The sequence below is a fragment of the Sparus aurata genome, chromosome 11 (genome assembly GCF_900880675.1).
Source record: "Sparus aurata chromosome 11, fSpaAur1.1, whole genome shotgun sequence".
Taxonomy (NCBI): domain Eukaryota; kingdom Metazoa; phylum Chordata; class Actinopteri; order Spariformes; family Sparidae; genus Sparus; species Sparus aurata.
Genome location: NC_044197.1, coordinates 22,812,269 through 22,832,486, shown reverse-complemented (window position 1 = coordinate 22,832,486; position 20,218 = coordinate 22,812,269). Strand labels below are relative to the sequence as shown.

The window sequence follows — 20,218 nt, the reverse complement described above, 5'->3', positions numbered from 1 at the left end:
TACTGTATTATAGCCTATTTCCCTTTTCTGCTACTTTACTTTTCATTGTTGTTACATTTTGAAGACAAATATTGTACTTACACTCCACTACATTCATTATTTGACTACTTTAGTTACTAGTTACTTTGCAGGTTGCATGCTGCATCAGTCACAGTAAAGCACTTTGAAATTAATTTATTTTCTTGGCAAACGAAAGCAGTGCATTTTTAAATTAATTTGAATGGCATTCGCATTAAAAACATTGACTGATATAAAAGTAAGTATACGTATAATATACTTGTACTTTTGCTACTGAAGCAGTTGTTATATCAGACACTTTAAAGGTGCTCTACAAAGTGTACAGTTTTGAGGAAAACATTTCAATCAAAAGTGAAAGAGCTTCATGACTGATGTTTCATGCCTAAACAAACTCAAGAGTGAATAGACTGAATAAACAAATTGACCCTAAAATACAACACAGTTCCATTCTGTTTTACTTTGTTTATATGTGGCGGACCCAGCCTGTTGGCCTCATATCAGTGTTTCCTCAGAGAACCACTTTTGATTAGTCACTTACAGATAGTGAAAGTAATATTTTAACAAGATATCTTGTTAAGATACCACCGCATCTATGACACGTGTGTTTTTTTTAATTGAATTGAATTAACACCTTACACAAACCAGCACTTAGTTTTCCTGCCCTTCTGCTGTGTGCATTTATTTTGAAACTTGATTCGTCGGTGTTGGCCTGACGCAGCGGAGGCAGATGTGAGCCAGATGTGAGGCAGACGGATCGCTGATCCTGCTCTCTAGAGGACACCTGAGATTACAGCAGATCAGTTCAGCATCCACCTGTAGCACCTGTCTCTGCCGCCATGTTATCTGAATATCTGTTCGTGATATTCAAATAAAAAGATGCTATAATACACAAAACACTCCAACAGACTGTGTGTGGGACTGGTATTCGCGTTTGTTAGTATTAGCCATCAGAAAAAATGAGTCCATTGTTTCCTTGGTGACTTTGCCTGGAGACGTGAACCCGTTCAGCGTGCTCACCAGTGACGTAACAGTCTCGTGCAACAGGATCGGGAGCTTTTCTCTGCTCCGCCCCGAAAAAAATCCACCTGTTGTCGTCTCACCTGGAGCAGAGCGGCACTGACGGACTGGAGGCTGGAACAGCAGCAACATGGGAGGTAAGAACCATCATCATACTTGGACCATAGTAACATTTTCATCTAGTTATTTTATAGAGTTGATCAGACTTACATGGCCCTTATGAAAAGTTGTGGAATTGTCACACCTTCAGCATGAAGTCACTAGAATATTCCTGTTGTTCGTCCTGACAGTGACTGAGAGTGCACATGTGCTGATCAGTAGTTACACATACAGTATGTCATGTATCAACACAGTAATCCTATAATAATAATAATAGAAAATAATGATAATAATGGTTTGACTTTGGCATAATCACAACCCAGTAGTCACTTCAACTGTATATCATCCACTGTCATGTCATGATATCATGTTGAAAAATTACTTTGGTAATAACGAAAGTTACCAACATATGAATAGTACTTTAGTAAAAGTCTCTGATATAAAATTTAAAAGTACTAGTAAAAGTAGCCTACACATTACATATATTCTTACATGTATGTAGATACTAGGGGTTGACCGATGTGTTTTTTTCATGGCTGATACCGATACCAATTATTCGTAATCCAGGAGATTGGATTTTTGGACAATTTTAGAACCAATATACATTTACAGGAAAAATCCCAAAATATCTTTGTTTCAAAGTTTTGAATAACCAGTGATGGAATGTGACTTAATTAGAATTTGTGATGGTTCGTACTAGGCTGGTTGTGGGATCCAAAAGCGGACACCAAGACAGGGAGAAGGTTAAAGGAATCTGTCTTAAATGCTGTGGTAGAGGTTAGTGAAAATAGCTCAGGCTCGGGCTCCGGCAGGTGGTACAGCAGGTGGCTCAGCGGGTGTAGTGGCGGAGACTCACAGTGGCTTTGGCAGAAGCTTTGCTGGAGGCTCTGGAGCGTGTAACACAGCAGATCCACATCGGAGTGTAGGCAGGTAGCAGAGGTGCTGGAGGCTGAGTGGCAATGGAGCTGGAACTTGAAAGTAGATCGATCACTGGAGAGGTTAAGGAGAAACAAGGTTAGCGAGATAGCAAACACAATGACACAAGAGACTAGAATCACAAGTAGTAGCGCTTTCTGAGAGGCCGTGTGACACATCAGGGAGACAAGATAGATCTGGCAGCGAGTAGAGAGAAGACCAGAGTACTTGAGCTGGTGCTGATGATCAAATGTGAGAAGGCAGTTCCCGGCCATCAGGGAGGCGATGTCCAGCCTCTGCAGACCAACTCTGAAAACACAAAGAACACAAACAGCCATACCGAAAGTCCCAATCATGGCACAATTTACTCAAGTACTGTAGTTATGACCAGTTTGGAGGTAATTTGCTTTGGCATTTCCATTCTCTGCGACTTCAGTTAATTGATAACTTAAGAAAACTAGTTCAGATTATTCAGTGTTGATTGACTATTATTACTAATGAAATCAGATTTTGCTGCGGACCACTAACAGAGAAAGGATGCTGCATCACAGCAAAAGCAACACATCATTTTATTGAATAACAAACACACTGATTCTGATAATCAGAAAAATGATTATTATTGGATCCTATAATCACCTAGGCAAATGATCAGTCGACCAATAGTATACAGTTTATAAATTCATGTAAATATATGTTTAATTTACATTATAACATTAAATATCAGATACTGTAAGATTATTACTCGAGTACTGTTATTTGTATGAATACAGTATTGTCGTGTCGTCTGTGTCCTTGGAGGGAGCTTTTGAAGTAAGGTACGTCATATTTGGGCAAGAGTTGCATTATGGGAAATAGGTCTCCAGGGGATTTGGAGGTTGACACATACTAGTAACTAAAGATCAGAACATCTTGCCCTCTGTGTCTTTTTAGATCCTGCAGTTTCAACGTAAAGTCCCAAAACTTGATGAAAGTTCCTCTTAAACAAACAATCAGTTTATCACTTGTTGTTTCACACTGTCATACGTTTTAGTTCATGGAGGTTGTTCTTTAATCAAATGCTGGATTAAAACAAATGATGCCAAAGTGTTGCATGCACACATACGTTTACATAACTATCTGAGAAAGGGTGCAAAGCCACAATTTGATTACAAATTTAAATACAACTCAGCAGGGAGGGGAAACCAGTTTGCATAAACCATCTATACAAATGCTCTGCTCAGCCTCCTGCATATACACAACCAGTATTTTATCTGCTGGGGGCGCCGCTGATAGAGAAGACAGTAAAGCTGCAGGTGTGCTCTTGATGTGACTTTTCCCTCTCTGTTGTGTCTGACAGGTGTTTACTCCAATGAAAAGTTGGCTGGAGCTTTCTCATATGAGAGTTCAGAAATCGACTGGTGTGAAGACAACTACAGACACTCTGAACATGTGGTGGAGTACTTCAACACCGTGAGTTCTGCTGCATTTATGTCGTTATTTGATTCAGGAAACAAGCAGAGTAAGGGCTTGTTTTGTTTTTGTTTTTGTATAAAAAATAAATGTCACATCTCAAAGACAAATGCAAGGTTTGATTGGCTGATTCATTGATTGTTTTGTTGACTGATATTTTCTCTGCAGATGAGCAGCTTTTTTTTCTTCATCATATCTCCCGTCATGCTTTACCTCCTGCACCCTTACGCCAAAGAGAGGAACCTGGCAATTCACTTGGTCTGGATCCTGATGATGTTTGTTGGTCAGTCCCTCGCTTTTCTCTACATTCATAAATGTGATGGTTAGATTTAAGTGTCTCACCATTTTAGATGCAAAATCAGATCTTGAGCGTTGCAAAAACTGTCACCTTTCTCAACATGAATCATTGTTATTGTGAGTCGTTGGTTCAGTTATGATTTGACCTGAGCAGAACGTCGGATCAGTGTGTGGTCCGATGAGACAGACCACAAAATTTTGGACATCAAAAAAGGACCAAATGTACTTTTTAAAAAAGGTTCACTGCAATTTGATCAACATCAAACTCAAAATACAAAAAATAATTTGTTCTAGATTCGCAAAAGTGAAAATGTTCTTGTTCTCCTACTCCTCAGTGGTTGTAATCTGAAGCCTTTGGACTGCTATTTGGATAAAACAAGATATATGAAGATGTCTGGAATCTTTCTACTAAGAAATCTTCATTATCAAGAAAACAATGAATTGAAAACTCCTTGTCAACAACTGCAAACATCAACCATGTGTAACCAGTTTGAGCTGAGATGAATTATCCCTACTGAATGTGAATAGAATTGAAAAGGAAAGAGAACTCAGATGGTTGCAGGGCACGCCACATAACGGCACATTTCAATGACATACTGTCCAGTCAAGGTGAAAATGCTTCCCAAAAACATCTTAAAAAGGAAAGACATTCAGCAATGTACAGGAAAAAAAGGTTAGATTTGCTTCTTTCCTTTACAGTTAATCGTCTCTCAACCCCTGAAGATTTTGAACGCACATTTTATTGAAGTTTGAACAATTTGAAACAGTCAAAATTGTCATTTTACACTCAAATTGGCAGGAGATTCAACAGAAAAAAAAGTTCTTTCGAGTACTCTTCAGGACAAACTTGAAAATAGCTTAATCCTTTTTTTTAAATAACGCACAGTCACACTTTCACACAGGAATCCTTATTAAGTTAAGTTATTAAGTTATTAGATTTGCCTTTATGTAATTTGTAGCCAACCAGTGAAAGGGCCCCATGTAAACATGTAGAGAGTTTGTCACCATCAGATAAGCGGCCAAATATGCCGTTGTTCTGCTCCGTTGCATAAGAGGCTATGTGCTTTTTTTTCTCCAGTGTCTCAGTAGTATCTGTTTAGACTAGAAGACTAATAGTATAATCAAAACATGAATTGTTTCACATTAAAAAAGACAGCTCTCTCTTCTTGCAGGGCTCTTTTCAGCATACTTCCACATGACGCTCAGTTTCGTTGGCCAGATGTTGGATGAGCTGTCCATCCTGTGGGTGCTGGCAGTGGGATACGCTCTCTGGTTCCCCCGCAGGCTCTTCCCTTCTTTCATAAAAGACAGGTAAAGCAATCTCACAGCAATCAAGTCGAGTTAATGCACAGCCTTTGTTTCTGTCGTTATTAAGTAATTCATCTCCATGTGTCACTAAGGACTCACACGCAGCTCAATAATCCTTCAATGAAAAAAACAAAACAAAGGCAGCGTGTTTCTGAGGAATGGCACCCTGAAACCTAACCTGTCCTGAGCCTGTCTGACAGCCCCAACCGGAGTCGTTCATGTCACATGGACACAATGTGGTGCTGCTGTCTTCACCGGAATGTGACAGAAAGAGGCTCTCGCTATTGTGAAAGACTAGAACTCCGCCCTGCCTGTGTAAATATTTAACCACGAGGTGGGGAACACATTAATTGTATTTTGATAAAGCACCTGACGTGTGACTCAATGACTTCACCCTCATTAATATCAGTAATGGGTTGGTCCTCCTTATCGTGGATGAAATACTGAACGAGCCCAGGATGTAAAGGGTCCTTTAGACTGGAATCCCTTTTTAGAAAGTCACAAGGTTCATTTAAATGTCGGGGTGTTTTTCATACTGAGCATGCGCGAGTGAAATCCAATTACATTTTGCCTCTTTTTCCCTTCATAGCAGGAATCTTTATTTTTAACAGAAGCAATGTATCAAATAATGACGAACAAATATCAGCTGAACCTGCAAAAATGACCACAAACGATGCAGCGTGCCTGATCGCCTGTTTTGTCTTTCTCTGTTCATCCACAGGTCCCATTTTTCAAGCCTCATCCTGGTGGTTACCGTCATCACCACAGTATCATCGTTTGTCAAACCCACAGCCAATGCCTACGCTCTAAACTGCTTCGGCCTCCATCTGCTTTACGTTCTGGCTGTCGAGATGAGAGGGTATGAAATTTCCGGTGTTCTTCAGGCATCTGTAGGTCACTAGGTGCAGTTTTGATTTGTTGTGATAACCAGTCCTCGTCCTGTCTCAGCTGCACTGACCAGAAGGTTCTGCGACTGGCTAAGGTGTCGGTGGCTCTGTGGGTGCTCGCCATCACCTGCTGGATTAGTGACCGCTTTGGCTGCAGCTTCTGGCAGAGGCTGAACTTCTGCTACCTGCATGGAATCTGGTAAGTCCTAGCATACTAGTGTCCTTTCCTTTCCCTAAGTACTGTAAGAGACATAATGCCTCTTGAATTACAGTTTTAATCAACATGACACGTTTTAACACAATATCTGTGGAAGCTTAAAGTCCCAGCACTTTGTTACAGTTAGGGATTAAATCATGTTTGAGGTTTAATCTGGTCAACATTGACTTGAAGCACAACAGAAGGATTTGTTTGCTGTATTAACATGTGATCAAAGCTAGAACCTTTGCCTGACATAACCACACAGAGGGCTCAGGAGGTGAACCTGGTCTCAGATGTCAAAATTATGAATTTCGTTCATCCATCATTCATCTCAAACACCTTCCTACAATTCTCACGTGGTCCAAGGACTTAGCTACTCCTTGACTGGGAAAAGTGTGGCCATAATGCATTTGACATGTAATTCAAGGACATGCTCATGTGTATTGATCTGCATTATCTGTATCTTGCAGGCACATTCTGATTGTGATAGCTGTGGCCTACGGCAGCACCCTCATAGCTTACCTGGATGCCAACCATGAGATACCGTACTCACTGCCTGGACTGCAGTACTGGCCATGTGATAAATGGGCTGTTGGATTACCTCACATTGTGCTGAAGGGCACTCCCAAAACACAGAAACGCTGCTAACACAGTGAAAGTCATTTTAAACATTTCTGTAATTACACTCCGTTAGTACAGCTACACCACACAATGACTACCACTCCAAAAGTGATTTACATGCTTCAAACACAAATGGGCTGTTTACACAACAACGTTTTTTTTGCATAAAACGGAAACTTGTGGTGCTTTTGGATGTTCAGTCACACAACAACTTTTGAAACCAGGTTCCTGAGCATAATCTTTTAATAACCAGCCTGTAAACAGGCAATACACTCTTCCTGCAAAAGCTGTGAAGACATAACCCCACTTTGCTCATGTGTATTATGTTTACGGCCTAGTAGCCATACACGAAAGGGATGGCAACTTTTTTAAAACCCAAAGGAAAAACTTTAAACTTTTGTCATATAAACGGGACCTTAGTCAGAATAGTTTTCTTATCCTGGTAAGGGATTGTTGACACCATGGACGGATTACGAAATGGGCCTTATACACAGGCCATGGGCCTAGACTGGGTTAGGAGGCCCTTAAGGGTCAAGTTATTCTTGATTACGTCAGAAATTAAAAGTATTTATTATATTAGATTTTGAGTTTCTACCCACACCAGTTTTTATGACGCTTTTGGTCTCATGATCCTTCCATGTTTTACACCAAAAAGTATGATTGTAGACAAAGTGCTAAAACAGTCTAGAAACCAAAAAAATACGTATCTTCTATTTATCGAACTTCAATTATAGGTATATTTCAATAGAACCATTGCTTACATAATCAAATTGAATTATATATTTTTTTTCTTGAGATCCATGTTTTTAATACCGTTAAAAATAACAGCACATTGGGTAACATTATTTTAATTTGAATATATGGCCTTTATTTTCTATCTTTTAAAAAACAATAATATTCATCCAAATATGGTTGGAAACAGAGTTGGAGGTCCGCTGATGTTTAGAGTAGACTGAACTTTAACTACTGAGGAGATGTGTATCCATATAGCGTATATAGACAAAATGAATGACTGAGAGAAAAGGGTGTAATTGTGTGTGTGTTTAATTGTTTTCTACATGTGTGTTTTTTTGTGAAGCAACTGCTGTGATCTTATTTTCAAGACATGAATGCACGTTTGATTCTGAACATGGTGGAATATTTTGAGATGTTCTCTTACAACAAAACCATTTTTATGCTATGAAACTACTGTCAGTTTTCAGTGCAACGGTCTCTTTGAGTGGAGCACCATAGTGAAATGTGTTTACATTGAGTTTTAAATGGCCTCAACATGTGGTAGTTTGACAGACATACACCCTGCCCTCAGGGTTAGTTTGAGCTTTGTAACCTGAACTGAGTTTTGTTTGATTTAGAATGACAATTAGCAAAATGAATGTATGGTGATTTGCGTAGTGGCACGTTAGAATTAAAAGTGCTGTAGTTTATTATATTATTTCAATGTAGACATTTCTGTTCTTTCAGTGTCATTATCAGATCATTCTCAGGTCTTTGCACAGGAATAACTGAGCTTGTCTCGTACAGGACCTCTGAAATATGACTCTTAAGTGCGTTTGTATTTCTGACCAAAACAATCACATGCAAATCTGTTTTCTTTTGTGAAACTGATTCATCACTGGACTGTTAAAAGCCCCTTTGTTGAAAAAACTCTTGATTTTGGTGGTGTTTTGCGAATATTCAGGTACAATTGTGCCTCCATTCACATGATCTTTCCTGAAGGATACAAAAAGATCCAACAATAGATATTTTACAAAAAGAAAATCACACAGGCATTCTCTGCACTTCGCTGTTCAATAGTGGCCTCCTGTGGATGACGAGATAGAGTGCTTTTAGACATTTACTCTATGGTTGTTAACTGGTGACAGCCAGATCGTGGTCTGTTCAACCCCAATGCCAGAATAAATGTTAGCGATGACGTATGGAGATCGCCTGACTTCCTGTGAAAATCAACCAGGGTTTGGGTCGACCCTGTAGCTCAGTTGGTAGTGCAGAGGCCTCACCGCAGCAGCCCAGTGTTTGAGTTTGACCTGTGGCCCTTTGCTGTATGTCATTTCCCCTCTCTCTCATCCTGTTTTCATTTTTTGGTACAAATGTCAACCTTGTACATATCTTTGGTTTGCAGAAACATTAACTGCTAACATTACATCCTGGGCTGGTCTGTTGGTCTGTGTGTCTAGATCTGACTTCTCACTCTCAGGGTCGGGAGCCCCTCTGGGAAGCACAAGTAGAATGTGAGGAGTCACCAGATAATTATTAGCCATGCTAGCAACATGGCTGTAGAGATGATAATGTTTTTTAAGTTTTGTGAGGACATTCATGACTTTGGTCATCTCTACTCGACAAGTGCTTGATATTCATTCATCCGCAGATACAGATTTGTGTCATGCCTATTATTTATGAAAATGTTTGTGTGGGTTTTATTTGAAGCCTTGCAACTTAGCAGACAACTATATTTTTTGTTGTCATTGAAGACGATGATGATTAGCATGGATTTATGCTCTTTTTGAAGAAAATGAGTTTGACAAGCTTTTAAAAAACAATAAAGTTCTGTTATGTGTGACAATGCATCATTTTGTGTTTCTCCGTCTCTCTACATATTTAGAAAAGGGAATTTAAAGGTTGATGCCTCAATATAAGTGGGACACCCTCGTGTCCGACAGCCAGGTGGGTTATTTCTTCCTTAGTCTTGACTGAGAGCCAGACTGGATCAGTTTGAGCGGCAGGAGAAGAAAAGGAGGCACCAAGCCAGTGAGAGAGCGCTGACCTTCTGTCCTATAGCTAAACCCGATAATCTCACATCAAAGTCTGAGCACCACAGAGACTTGACTGCAACGGGCCCTCGCTCGCTCACACTGTATGAAATAGAAGTCTTCAATCAAGGGACGCAACGCTTTCTATCCAGATTAAACATTTTAATTTGACATTTAAGACAGAGGCTGAGTAAGAGTTAGTGGCGTATGTGATTCAACTTAAACTGTACTACACTGTTTTATGAAATTGATGGTAAAATAGCTGTTTCATTTATGTGTTAAACATTTTTGATTAGGACATGGGATTGGGCCTTATGATGATATAGCTAATAATGAGATGACAGGAATATGACCATTTTTAGATTTTGCCATATAATACATACAGTGTTAACTTTGTCTTCACATTTAGGCCGTTCCAAATCACTGAGAAGGTCTGCTTTATGATTTGTGCACCACTGTCATCCCAAAACATATATTGATGTGTGTGTAGGATTACATACTCCATAATGTGATGTGCTGCTGTGTGTCATTTTGCAATAAGTATCCTGTTTGTTAGGTGCTGTTATGTCACTATATTTGTTTCAATTGTGACCTACCAAGGAACACCAGCTCTAAATTAACTCTGTAAAGTAAAACAAACTGTGACATTTGTGTGTAATATTGGAAATTATCCCTCACAGAGAAAATGATACATAAATAAATGAAAGAAATTACACCATGTTAGGGGATTTTATCCTTATTGCCCTGCACTTTAGGTATACAATAGCATAAGCTTTGCATGCAGGCTGCTGTCATGTATAGGTGGAACTATTTTGCATGCGTTTAACTTAAGTATACTTACAGTCAAGATCCTGCTTTACAGGATTTTTGTGGTTTGTAAGCAGTGACTAAAGAGAATGAATAGGAGTTTCAAATATTATTACACTTATTTGAAACTTCAACAGTGTCTGTTCATAAAAAATAAAAAAAAACATAGATTGGGAATTTGTTCCCCTTGTGTCACCAAAATAGCTCTGACACACAAAAGAGTGGGCTCTGTGGGTTCCCATGTGGTGTCCGGTATTGGGCAATTGGCAGTGGATACTTCAGGTTCTGATGGATGGGCTGTTAGGGCTCCATGGATCGGACTTGTTCTTGCACATCCCACAGATGATTGTCAGATTGGGATCTGGGGAATTTGGGGATCTGATCAACACCTTGGGCTCTTGTCACATTGGGTCATTCCTGAACAGTTTTTGCAGTTTGGCTTTATACTAGGGAGGCACTGTAAGTTGTGAGGTTGTTTATGTTGTCTATATTGGTGTTCGGTTGGGTGGTGTGTGTCAAGTGGCTTCAGAAACAAGGTTAACCAGGAGAATATTGCATTTTAAAGAGATGATCAGTAGCCCCATTCACACTGCCGTTTGGATGCGGAGATCCTGCGCCAATTCTCTGCCTCTGTGTGAATCTCTCAGAGGTGGCGAGGGATGAAATTTCGCTCTGGCGCTGATACGCCTCTGGAGGTAGTATCAGAGGCACAGTATTGGCGAACCAAACCAGTGTGAATGACTGCACAGGTCCCTCACTCAACTTAATAAAGAGAAATGTCGCACAAAGCAATGTTATATGACCGTAGTAACTGTAACTGTCTTTGGCAACTTTCATGAGGAAAAAATACCACAGATATACGTGAAAAAGCGTCTGTCCTCCTGCCTGTCCTCCCAGCTCTTCCTGACATTTCTGATCGAAAAACTGCGTCTGCAACTGGCAAAAAACTTAAACTCACAAAGTGCTTGTGATGAAAAAATTTTTCTGCGACAGTCAGCCCTCCAGACCAAAACTTTAGTTAACTTTCCCCCAGAAAAACAGCCTCCGTCCCCGCCAATGACAGAGTCAGACAGCGTCCTGTTTACGGATGGCGATTATGTAATTATGTAATTTAGCGCGAAAAAGTAACTTTGTCACTTTCCAGGGTGTTTGGTGGGTCAGGATCTCAATCACAACACATTATAACAGCATCCATATGATTATAAACTATTTGCGGGCTTAGATTGACAGGGTGGACACCGGGGAAACACCTTGAAAACACACAGACGTCATCATCATGACATGTACTGTCACGCCTCTTTAGGAGCCGCAGCGCCTGCTTTCTGTGTGAATTACACAGCGGTTCGTCTTTAAGACGGAGATGCTTCGCTCTGTGTGAGTGACCAATGGCGGAGAATTGCCGAGCGGCCGCTGCAGTGTTAATGCGGCTTCTCTGTGTGAATGGGGCTACTGTTAAGCACTTCACCTGTCACGGGTTTTAATGTTGTTAAAACATTAAAAATGTTTAATGTAATGAACAAATAAGATGTACTCATCCTGGTGACTTTTATTTAAAGTGAAACCCTCGCCAAAAAGCAACCAAGGCCTTATTTGTGATTGAATATGAGTCAAACCTTCGTGTAAAAGCATAATTGTGACGAAAAAGGCACTTTTAAGATTTATCATAGTTTCATTTTCGGGCAAGCTAATTTCCAATGGAGTGCAGGGGCACTGGCACGCTAGCATCAAAACTGCTATTTTTAAAACACTAAGAAGGCTCCACACAACATGAAACTTTGCTCGTAGTATCACCAGGGTCTCTAGAACACGAGCATTGAGAACATTGTTTGTGTACGCAGAGTTTACTAAAAAGAGGGGTTTTAAACTACTCACCGTTGGAGCTTGATCTGCTGCGCGCCGTCGGCATGGCAGACAAAAAGTGTCAATCCCTGAGTGCGACCTAACAGGCAGGAGAGTAATGGTAATGCCCCTGCACGCCATTGAAAATTAGCTTGCCAAAAACGAAACTACCGTAAATCTTAAAAGTGCCTCTTTCTTCGTAATTATGCATTTACACGAAGGTTTGACTCATATTCAATCACCAATAAAACCTCGGTTGCTTTTTGGCGACAGTTTCACTTTAATATCAATCAATCAATCAATCAAATTTGGCACCCTTCAAACAAATCCTTCAAATGAAAAAAAGGTCCCTGTCACTGTCTTAAGATAGAAAGGTGGCAGAGTCTGCCACAAATAAACAAAGCACAACAGTATTAAACTATTGTACTTTAAGGTCAGTTTGTTTATTCAGTTTAGTCAGTCGTGAAAACAAAGAGTTTGTTGACTAAGTTTGTTCAGACACAAAAACATCAGTCGGTGAAGATCTTTCTCTTCTGATTAAAACTACATAATGCACCTTTAAGCTAGCATCATGTGGCATCACGTGGCTGTACAGTTAGAACAGAGCTAGCGGTTGGAACCGTCTATGGTTGGAACGTATTCACTCGGGACTGTCACGCCTTCTGAGAGTTCTGATTGGCTCCTTTCGTGAGCGCCTAAAATTTCCGGCTCCCTGATTGGATGAGTTTGTGAGAAAAACTTCCTGGGAAATGTTAGCGAAATCATGATCCTCACAACAACAGCTTCACATCGCACAAATAGATACAATGTGTAGACAGTTGTCTCGGAAAATGGAGACACTATGTGAAAACTGACCTGGGGATAAGACAGAGACACTTCCTGTGTGGTAACGGTAACTTTCGGTCTGTTACCGTTAACTGTTGGCCAAACTTGTGTGTGCGGCAGCATCTGTGCACACGTCTCACGGTACTGCAGACTGAAGACAGGGGCTGGGCCGACACACACCATGGACCAGGTACTGTGGTTTTATGTGTCTTTATTATATCTGAACGATTCACAGAGGAAGATGGTCAAAACTGGTGATAGTTTGTCTCTGGAACCATGCTAGCTGTTATTTACCGTTAGCTAGCTATCATTCTAACGATACCCAGCTACAGTTAATGTATTTCCTCTTCACTAAACGTCAGAAGTTGAGGTTATTTTGTCAAAAATCGAATGGAAAGTATATTCTGACACTCATCAAATGTTGAAATGTTTATAAATAGTGAAGCTAGGATCACAGAATCAGTAGTCCTACTGCTTATACACCCCTTCCCTCAAAGGTGCACTATGTAGTTTTGTGAAAGAAATTAAAAAACTCCGAAAGGTAAAACTTACAATATCGATGGGCCAATAATACAGACTCACGGATATTTTTATTTCCATTACTGAAGAATTAAGCCTTCCTCAGATGAAAATAAAGGTCCCCCAGAACACTGTTTGAAGCTACAAATGTGGCAGGGTCCGCCACAAATAAATAAAGGGCAATTCTATGGAAGCATCCATTTATTTATTCTTAACCTTCACAGAAACATTACACCTCAAAAACACATTAGACTTAAGTTCTTTTAATATTGTATAATAAAACAATAGGTTATTTGAACATTAACTGCCTGTTGGGCCATCAATTTGTTTTTGTTTCCAGTAATGTATAGAAGGAAAGTACCATATTATGATGCCAATGCGATAATGCATACAAAACAATCAAATACATTAAAAATATAGAAATTCCAAATAAATATTATACAAGATATAACAGAAGTAATCATACCCTGCAGTCACATCACTGGTGTTGCTGTGTGACGAAGGTCTGTTTTGTTTTGTTTTTTTTATAAAAATCACACTGCGGACATTACTTTACTTCTTTGATCTATTTCCTGAAGAACTATGAGGAAATGACTTGGTTAAGCCCCTTATCTCCAGATTTCATATCAATCTTTTAGTAGATGTCACTAGGGTGGCCTAATTTATTAGTTGTTTATTAGTAAAAGTGGATTGATTACATGATTTAGTGAGTTTACCATGAATGACAACATGCGGTTTAATGCCTTGTTGCAGCCATTCTGTAAAGCCTTTATTTATGTGTATTTTTAGAGTCAGTGAGTTATAGAACGTTTGAACGTGTGGACAGTTTGAATACCAGAAAAGGAAATCAATTTTCTGTGGATATGTGTATATAGGCTGTTTGGGACTCCCCTCTGGCTTCCTATGATTGATGCCTTTCCAACAAAACTAGCTGACATGTCTCTATTCAAAACGTCTATTAGATATATAGTAAATTGGGAAAATTAATGTGGAGCCTACAGTCTGTCACCAAAGGCCATCTTAACTTAACTTTTGTGCTCTTTCAACTGCATATCAAGGTCTGACTTTTGGTGTTTTGACACTAGTTAGAGATCATAACCCTTGTCCTTGTTTAAGGGTAGTATTTACATGTGATTTGCCTCGTGTTCTTTCTCTGGCCTTTAACGTACAGTGTTTAACTCTCTTGTTTCCGTCCCTTGTAGTGTAAAGTTCAGGTGAATCTTGAGTTGGGCCACAATGCCCAGCTAAGAGAGAAGGAAACATCAGAGGACTTCACCCATGACTGGACTGTTTTTGTCCGAGGGCAACAGACTGATGAAATTCAGCACATGGTAGAGAAAGTTGTCTTCCACCTGCATGAGAGCTACCCCAAACCCAAGAGAGGTATGACAGAGCAATCAAATCCGAACATGCACATGACCACAACCTTTCGCTTTACAAATACAGTTGGGGCAAAAGTCTGAGATCACTAGTCAAAATACTTATTTTTTGCATTTGTTTTGAAAAAATGTTTTTATTTGTGTGTGAAAAGTTGAATCCTCAAAAATGAGCATAAATTCCAGAATATCTTGGTATGAAAGCCCCTCTTTGCTTAGATTGCCAATTTGACTTGACATGACCACTTAGTTCTAATGCCATGTTTCCCCAGTCACAATGTTACTAAGTGAGCAATGACCTGCTGATAACTCCAGGCAAAGACATATTTGTAATGGGTGAACACTGGCTTCAAGTGAACGAGATTAAATCAAATCTAGTTTGTCTTTCTGGCTTAATTGAAAGGCTTACAATTCAAGGAAACCTAACATTTTAATACAGAGGAATCAAGGTAGTGAAACCACTGTTGCTGACCTAGAAATACTGCTGGATCTTAAATGTATCTTCTTCATTTTACCTGTCATAAAACTGTGGTTATTTCAAAGTTTATGTAAGCATAGATTTTTAAAGTAGTCTAAGCCTTTGGGACCCGACTGGATGTAAGAATCATATATTTATATAGCACATTCATACAAAATGGCAGTTGAAATAGCTTAAGGCTACTTAGCTTAAGGCTATTTGAACTGCCTAAAACTGCATAAAAGACATAACACACTGATGCAGGGTTTCCCCCTAGAAATTGGTCAGGAGATGTTGCTGTGTCTGCAATCTCCCTCCCTTATAAAGGGAAAGAAAAAGATAAGAAAATTGACTGGATTTATTCTCTGCCTTTGTCTCTTGATCACCTGAAACTCATTATTTTGTCAGCACTAAAAATATTATCAGTTTAATGTCACTGTAACTATTACCAGTATTTCTATCATGTCATCTGTGTCTGTTCAGTATTCAAGGAGCCTCCATACGAAGTAGTGGAGTCGGGCTCCGTTGGCTTCCTCATGCATATCGAAGTTTTCCTCAAGAACAAGGTGAAGGAGATGGACAAATCTGTCAAGAAAATAAAAAAATGCACTAAAGACAAACAAACAAAAGACATTTGTGTTTATGAAATTTCTCAAGGTTGTCTTCATGCCTTCTCCTTCAGCTTCAGTTGTCCCGCTCACTACAGCTGTAATGTTTGAGATGAAAAGACTATGTCTCTCTGTTTTATCGATGGGTTATTCATTCAACTGTACGTCTTTTATGATGCAGAAAGACAAACACGAGCTACTTTCTGTCACACAAGACGGTAAAAAGCAGATTAGCTTGATGGAACACTTTCTATTGTTTTCTTTCAGGAAAAGCCAAAAAAGTTGTGTTTTAAGTACAACCTAAACCTTGAGCCAGGGGGCGACCACCTGCGTTGTGAGACGCTTACCTTCAACAACCCCAACAAAGACTTCAAGAGAAAGCTGATCAAAGCTGGAGGGGTGAGGCTGCCGGAGACACTGGCTGACTGAATAGTAAATAGTTGTAGTGAGTGACCATGTAATGAAGTGTACTGTATATAATGTATCTAGTTCTGTCTTTAGTTAAGGTAATTATAAGCCCAGGCAAATATTTCAGTATTTACAGTGCGTGTCTAAAGTACTGTGGCTTTAAAAAGACTGTAACCTATACACAGATGATGCGTAACTGTTGTCGCTCCATTTTAGGTAAAGGTGTTTCCAGAGGGGGCTGAGGCTTCATCACGGTCCTGTCAAGACTCCCCAGTGCGCCCAACAAAGAAGATCAAGACCTGTCATGTGTCAGAGGTTGGTCAGCATGCCAGCACAGCCTCTTGTTACGATCCTTGCATGTAGAACATCTAAGTAGCAGTCAAGCCTTTTATTGATCATTCCAATACATTTGTTTGGTGTTTTTTTGTTGTTGTTTTTTTTTTTTTTTTTTTGATTTTGCAAATTTGGCAATGCATTTCTTAAAATCAAATCACCAATCTTAACAAGGTACTGATACAAGCTTCTGAAAAATATCTGTTTGACTTGCTTTGATGAATTGTAAACACCAGTTCAAATGCTTTTTTTGTTGTTTTTTTTCCTTGTCATCCCAATATAGCCCTTAATTATTTATGTTATCCAAGTTAAAATATAAAGCTTTGTACCACCCAAGGAACTGTTTGCCAGTTTATAAAAAGAAACTAGTATCGTTCAAAGCAAATAAAGAAATCCAGTGCTATCCCTCATAAGGCACAGGTACAACACAATCACAGCATTGGCCCCTCCATAGGGAACAACACTGCCTTCTTAAATCACAAAACGGTGTGATCAGACTTGGAAACTACTTTATTTTACAGAGGGAATCAAATGTGTCCCTATGGCTAAATACATCCAATGTAATGGCTAAATATGTTATTCATAAATATTCTCACTGTCGATGTCAGATGTACTTCCTGTATTTAATGACACCACCCAACCTCTCAGCAAGCACTCTCCGAGAGGGTGAAACTACACCCCCTGCTGTCCGAAGTCAACACCTACAGCAACGGGGGTTTTATTTCCAGTGTCTATACCTGGTTTTGCTTTAAGCACCTGCTTAAATTTTCTTATATATATTGCCTCAGTTTGTCAGTCGAAATTGGCGGCTGAAAAGAAAAGCAGTGACTAATTATTTTTTTCAATTGTATTGTTTGGACTGCCTTTTTTATTGTGTATAATATTCTCCTGTTTTTATTACACAGAGAAAGATTTAGTTTGATGAATTAGTTTCTTAGAGTCGTTTGTGTTATTTTGTCTTGCGTTCTCCCTGAGCAAAAAGCAGTAAATAATTTCACAACAGCACATTTGGGGAGGAGATGATTGTGTCTAGATAATGACGGTGGTGTTGCGCATCCAAATTTGTTCTCTCTTTAGGAATCCAGCAAAGAAGGAAGTGGTAGCAGCAGACAATCTGACAAGGGAGGAGCCAAGTGAACGGCCCTGAAAAGACTTACAACAAGGCTACCTACAAAGAGGACGATTAACGGAGGTGAAAGTGGCACAAGTTGTTGTTTTAGTCAATAAAATGCACCTTTAGGTCAGGCTACAATAATTTACATTTATCATAAGCAACAACAATCTTAAAGCCATGTCTGCACTTAAATGTTCGACAGTGAACTCCTATCTGAGATCCTCCTCCAGAGATTAATTAAAATTGTGGTAACCACATGCTTGCAACCCTAGTAAAGGACACAGTGGTGTCAGGTGTGTATTATGTTTATTTTATTGTAACCTGTCATCGTCTCTAGATTTACTTCAGAATCAGCTTTATATGCAAAGTAAGTGTAAGCTTATTTTGACTCCAGGTTTTCATTGCTCTCCATCTTACACGCAGTGCCAAGAACAATTTTCCGGAAGCTAAATAGAAATAAAGATCCAGCTAAAACCAAAGACAACACATTGAAGCTGCAATTTTTTTGTTATAATTTTAAAGTCTTATGTAATTGGCTGTCACAATGGAGTTAGGGTTAGAGGATTTCTCACCGCCATTTTACTTTATTTGCAGCAGCTGGAAAATGTTCATGTGTCTTGCGATTTTTTTGAGAAAAACCAAATGTCAGATTGCTTCCACCTCGATTATGTTAAAATGCACGATTGTAAGTTGTGTGCTCATGAGGAGTGAGGTGACTTCAGCCATCCTACCATTACCCATTTATTCAAAGAGATGTTTTTGTCCATATTGAATGGATTTAAAGAAAAAAATGTTTTGTGATCCTCCAAATGTGGACACCTGTTGTGTATATATTTTTTTTAATCGTTAGAAAATATGAACTGTAACATCTACTGATTCTTATTCGGTTTTCTTTACTTGTTGATCATTTGAATTAACATTTCCTATCGATTATAATAAAGTTATTTTACATGTGTGAAACCTGTGCAACATTGCTTCAATTTGTGTTTCTCCCTCATCCTACAAATTGAAAAGGAGGATTTAAAGGTTGATGCCTCAATACAAGTGGGACACCCTTGTGTCTGACAGCCAGGTGGGACTTCTTTTACTCAGACTTGACTGAGAGGCAGACTGGATCAGTTTGAGCGGCAAGAAAAGGAGGCACCAAGCCAGTGAGAGAGTGCTGACCTTCTGTCCCATAGCTGAGGCCCGATAATCTCACATCAAAGTCTGAGCACCACAGAGATTTGACTGCAACGGGCCCTCGCTCCCTCACTCTGTGTGAAAGAGAAGTCTTCAATCAGAGGACGCAACGCTTTCTTACCAGATTAAACATTTGAACTAGACATTTGAGACAGAGGCTGAGTAAGATCTGTGTAACGACCTGTGGTGTTAAGAAGTCAAAATACTTTAATTCAGACACTCCCAACTTTGGAAAAGCATCTCAATTATGCACTTGAAGTCCTTTTGATGTGTTCTCAAAATTAATTGTGATGCAATGTAATTTTCATGCTGCCATCAACTGAAGCATTAATGACACCTGTCAATTTATTAGTGGATTATCATCAGTAAAGTACCTCAAAATTGTATTTAAGTAGAAAACTTGAGTAATTTTCTTAATTATTTTCCATCACTGCTTTTTACTGAGTTTATTATGCTGTTATAAGTATATAAATCTACAAGATGGCTATAGATGTATAGATGGCTCAGTGTAAATTCATACCCCGTGGATGCAAGGCGTGTGTAGTCGATCCATGCACTCTGATGGAGAAAAGTTAACCCCATGACACACTTTGACAGCTATTTAATTTACATAATGAAGTACAAATGGATAAAGAGATGTTAGAAGGTGCACTTTGTCATTTTGGTGAAGAACTTCATTGACTGATTTTTTTTTTAATGCCTAAACAAACTAAACTTAAACTATAGCTAAACTGATCTTGAAGGACAACACAATTTCCCTTATTTTCCTCTGAGAACGCTTGTTTATTTAGCTTTGGATTAAATACATACTTCTGAGTTTGTTGAATTATTAAAATTAGTCAATTAATTAAAACATCCTCCATTTATGCTGATTTCTTTTGGTTGGATGATTATGAACATTTTTAGCTATGCCTAAGGAAGGTAGCCTTTTTTGTCCCAGTTTTTTTTACGGTGTGGGAGAGGAGGCAGAATATTTTGTTTAAATACGATCTGCAAAATAATTTGCTAGTTTGTGATAAAACGAAATGCAATGGACTGTTGACAGCTGCATTAAAAAAAAAATCAATCAATCAGTATTGAGCCATTTATATTTTTCTTTTTTTATATACGTTTTATTTGGCTGTTTTATTCATCGATATATAACGTGCCTGGTTTATAAACCAGAAGCACTGGCCTGTGGTCACTGAGAAAGC

General features: G+C 39.1%; 2 protein-coding genes across 2 annotated transcripts; both read left to right on the top strand.

The window, feature by feature from the left end:
• Positions 1–1,115: 1,115 nt before the first annotated feature.
• On the top strand, positions 1,116–9,374 carry acer1 (alkaline ceramidase 1). Its single transcript, XM_030432368.1, has 7 exons — positions 1,116–1,172; positions 3,386–3,498; positions 3,667–3,781; positions 4,968–5,106; positions 5,825–5,962; positions 6,052–6,189; positions 6,660–9,374. The coding sequence occupies exons 1-7, from the start codon at positions 1,166–1,168 to the stop codon at positions 6,835–6,837; spliced, it is 828 nt and encodes a 275-aa protein (XP_030288228.1). The 5' UTR covers positions 1,116–1,165; the 3' UTR covers positions 6,838–9,374.
• Positions 9,375–12,916: 3,542 nt separating this feature from the next.
• LOC115592013 (protein ENL-like) lies at positions 12,917–18,803 on the top strand. Its single transcript, XM_030434473.1, has 6 exons — positions 12,917–13,218; positions 14,750–14,930; positions 15,864–15,946; positions 16,256–16,387; positions 16,613–16,711; positions 17,807–18,803. The coding sequence occupies exons 1-6, from the start codon at positions 13,210–13,212 to the stop codon at positions 17,864–17,866; spliced, it is 564 nt and encodes a 187-aa protein (XP_030290333.1). The 5' UTR covers positions 12,917–13,209; the 3' UTR covers positions 17,867–18,803.
• The last annotated feature ends 1,415 nt before the right edge of the window (positions 18,804–20,218 follow it).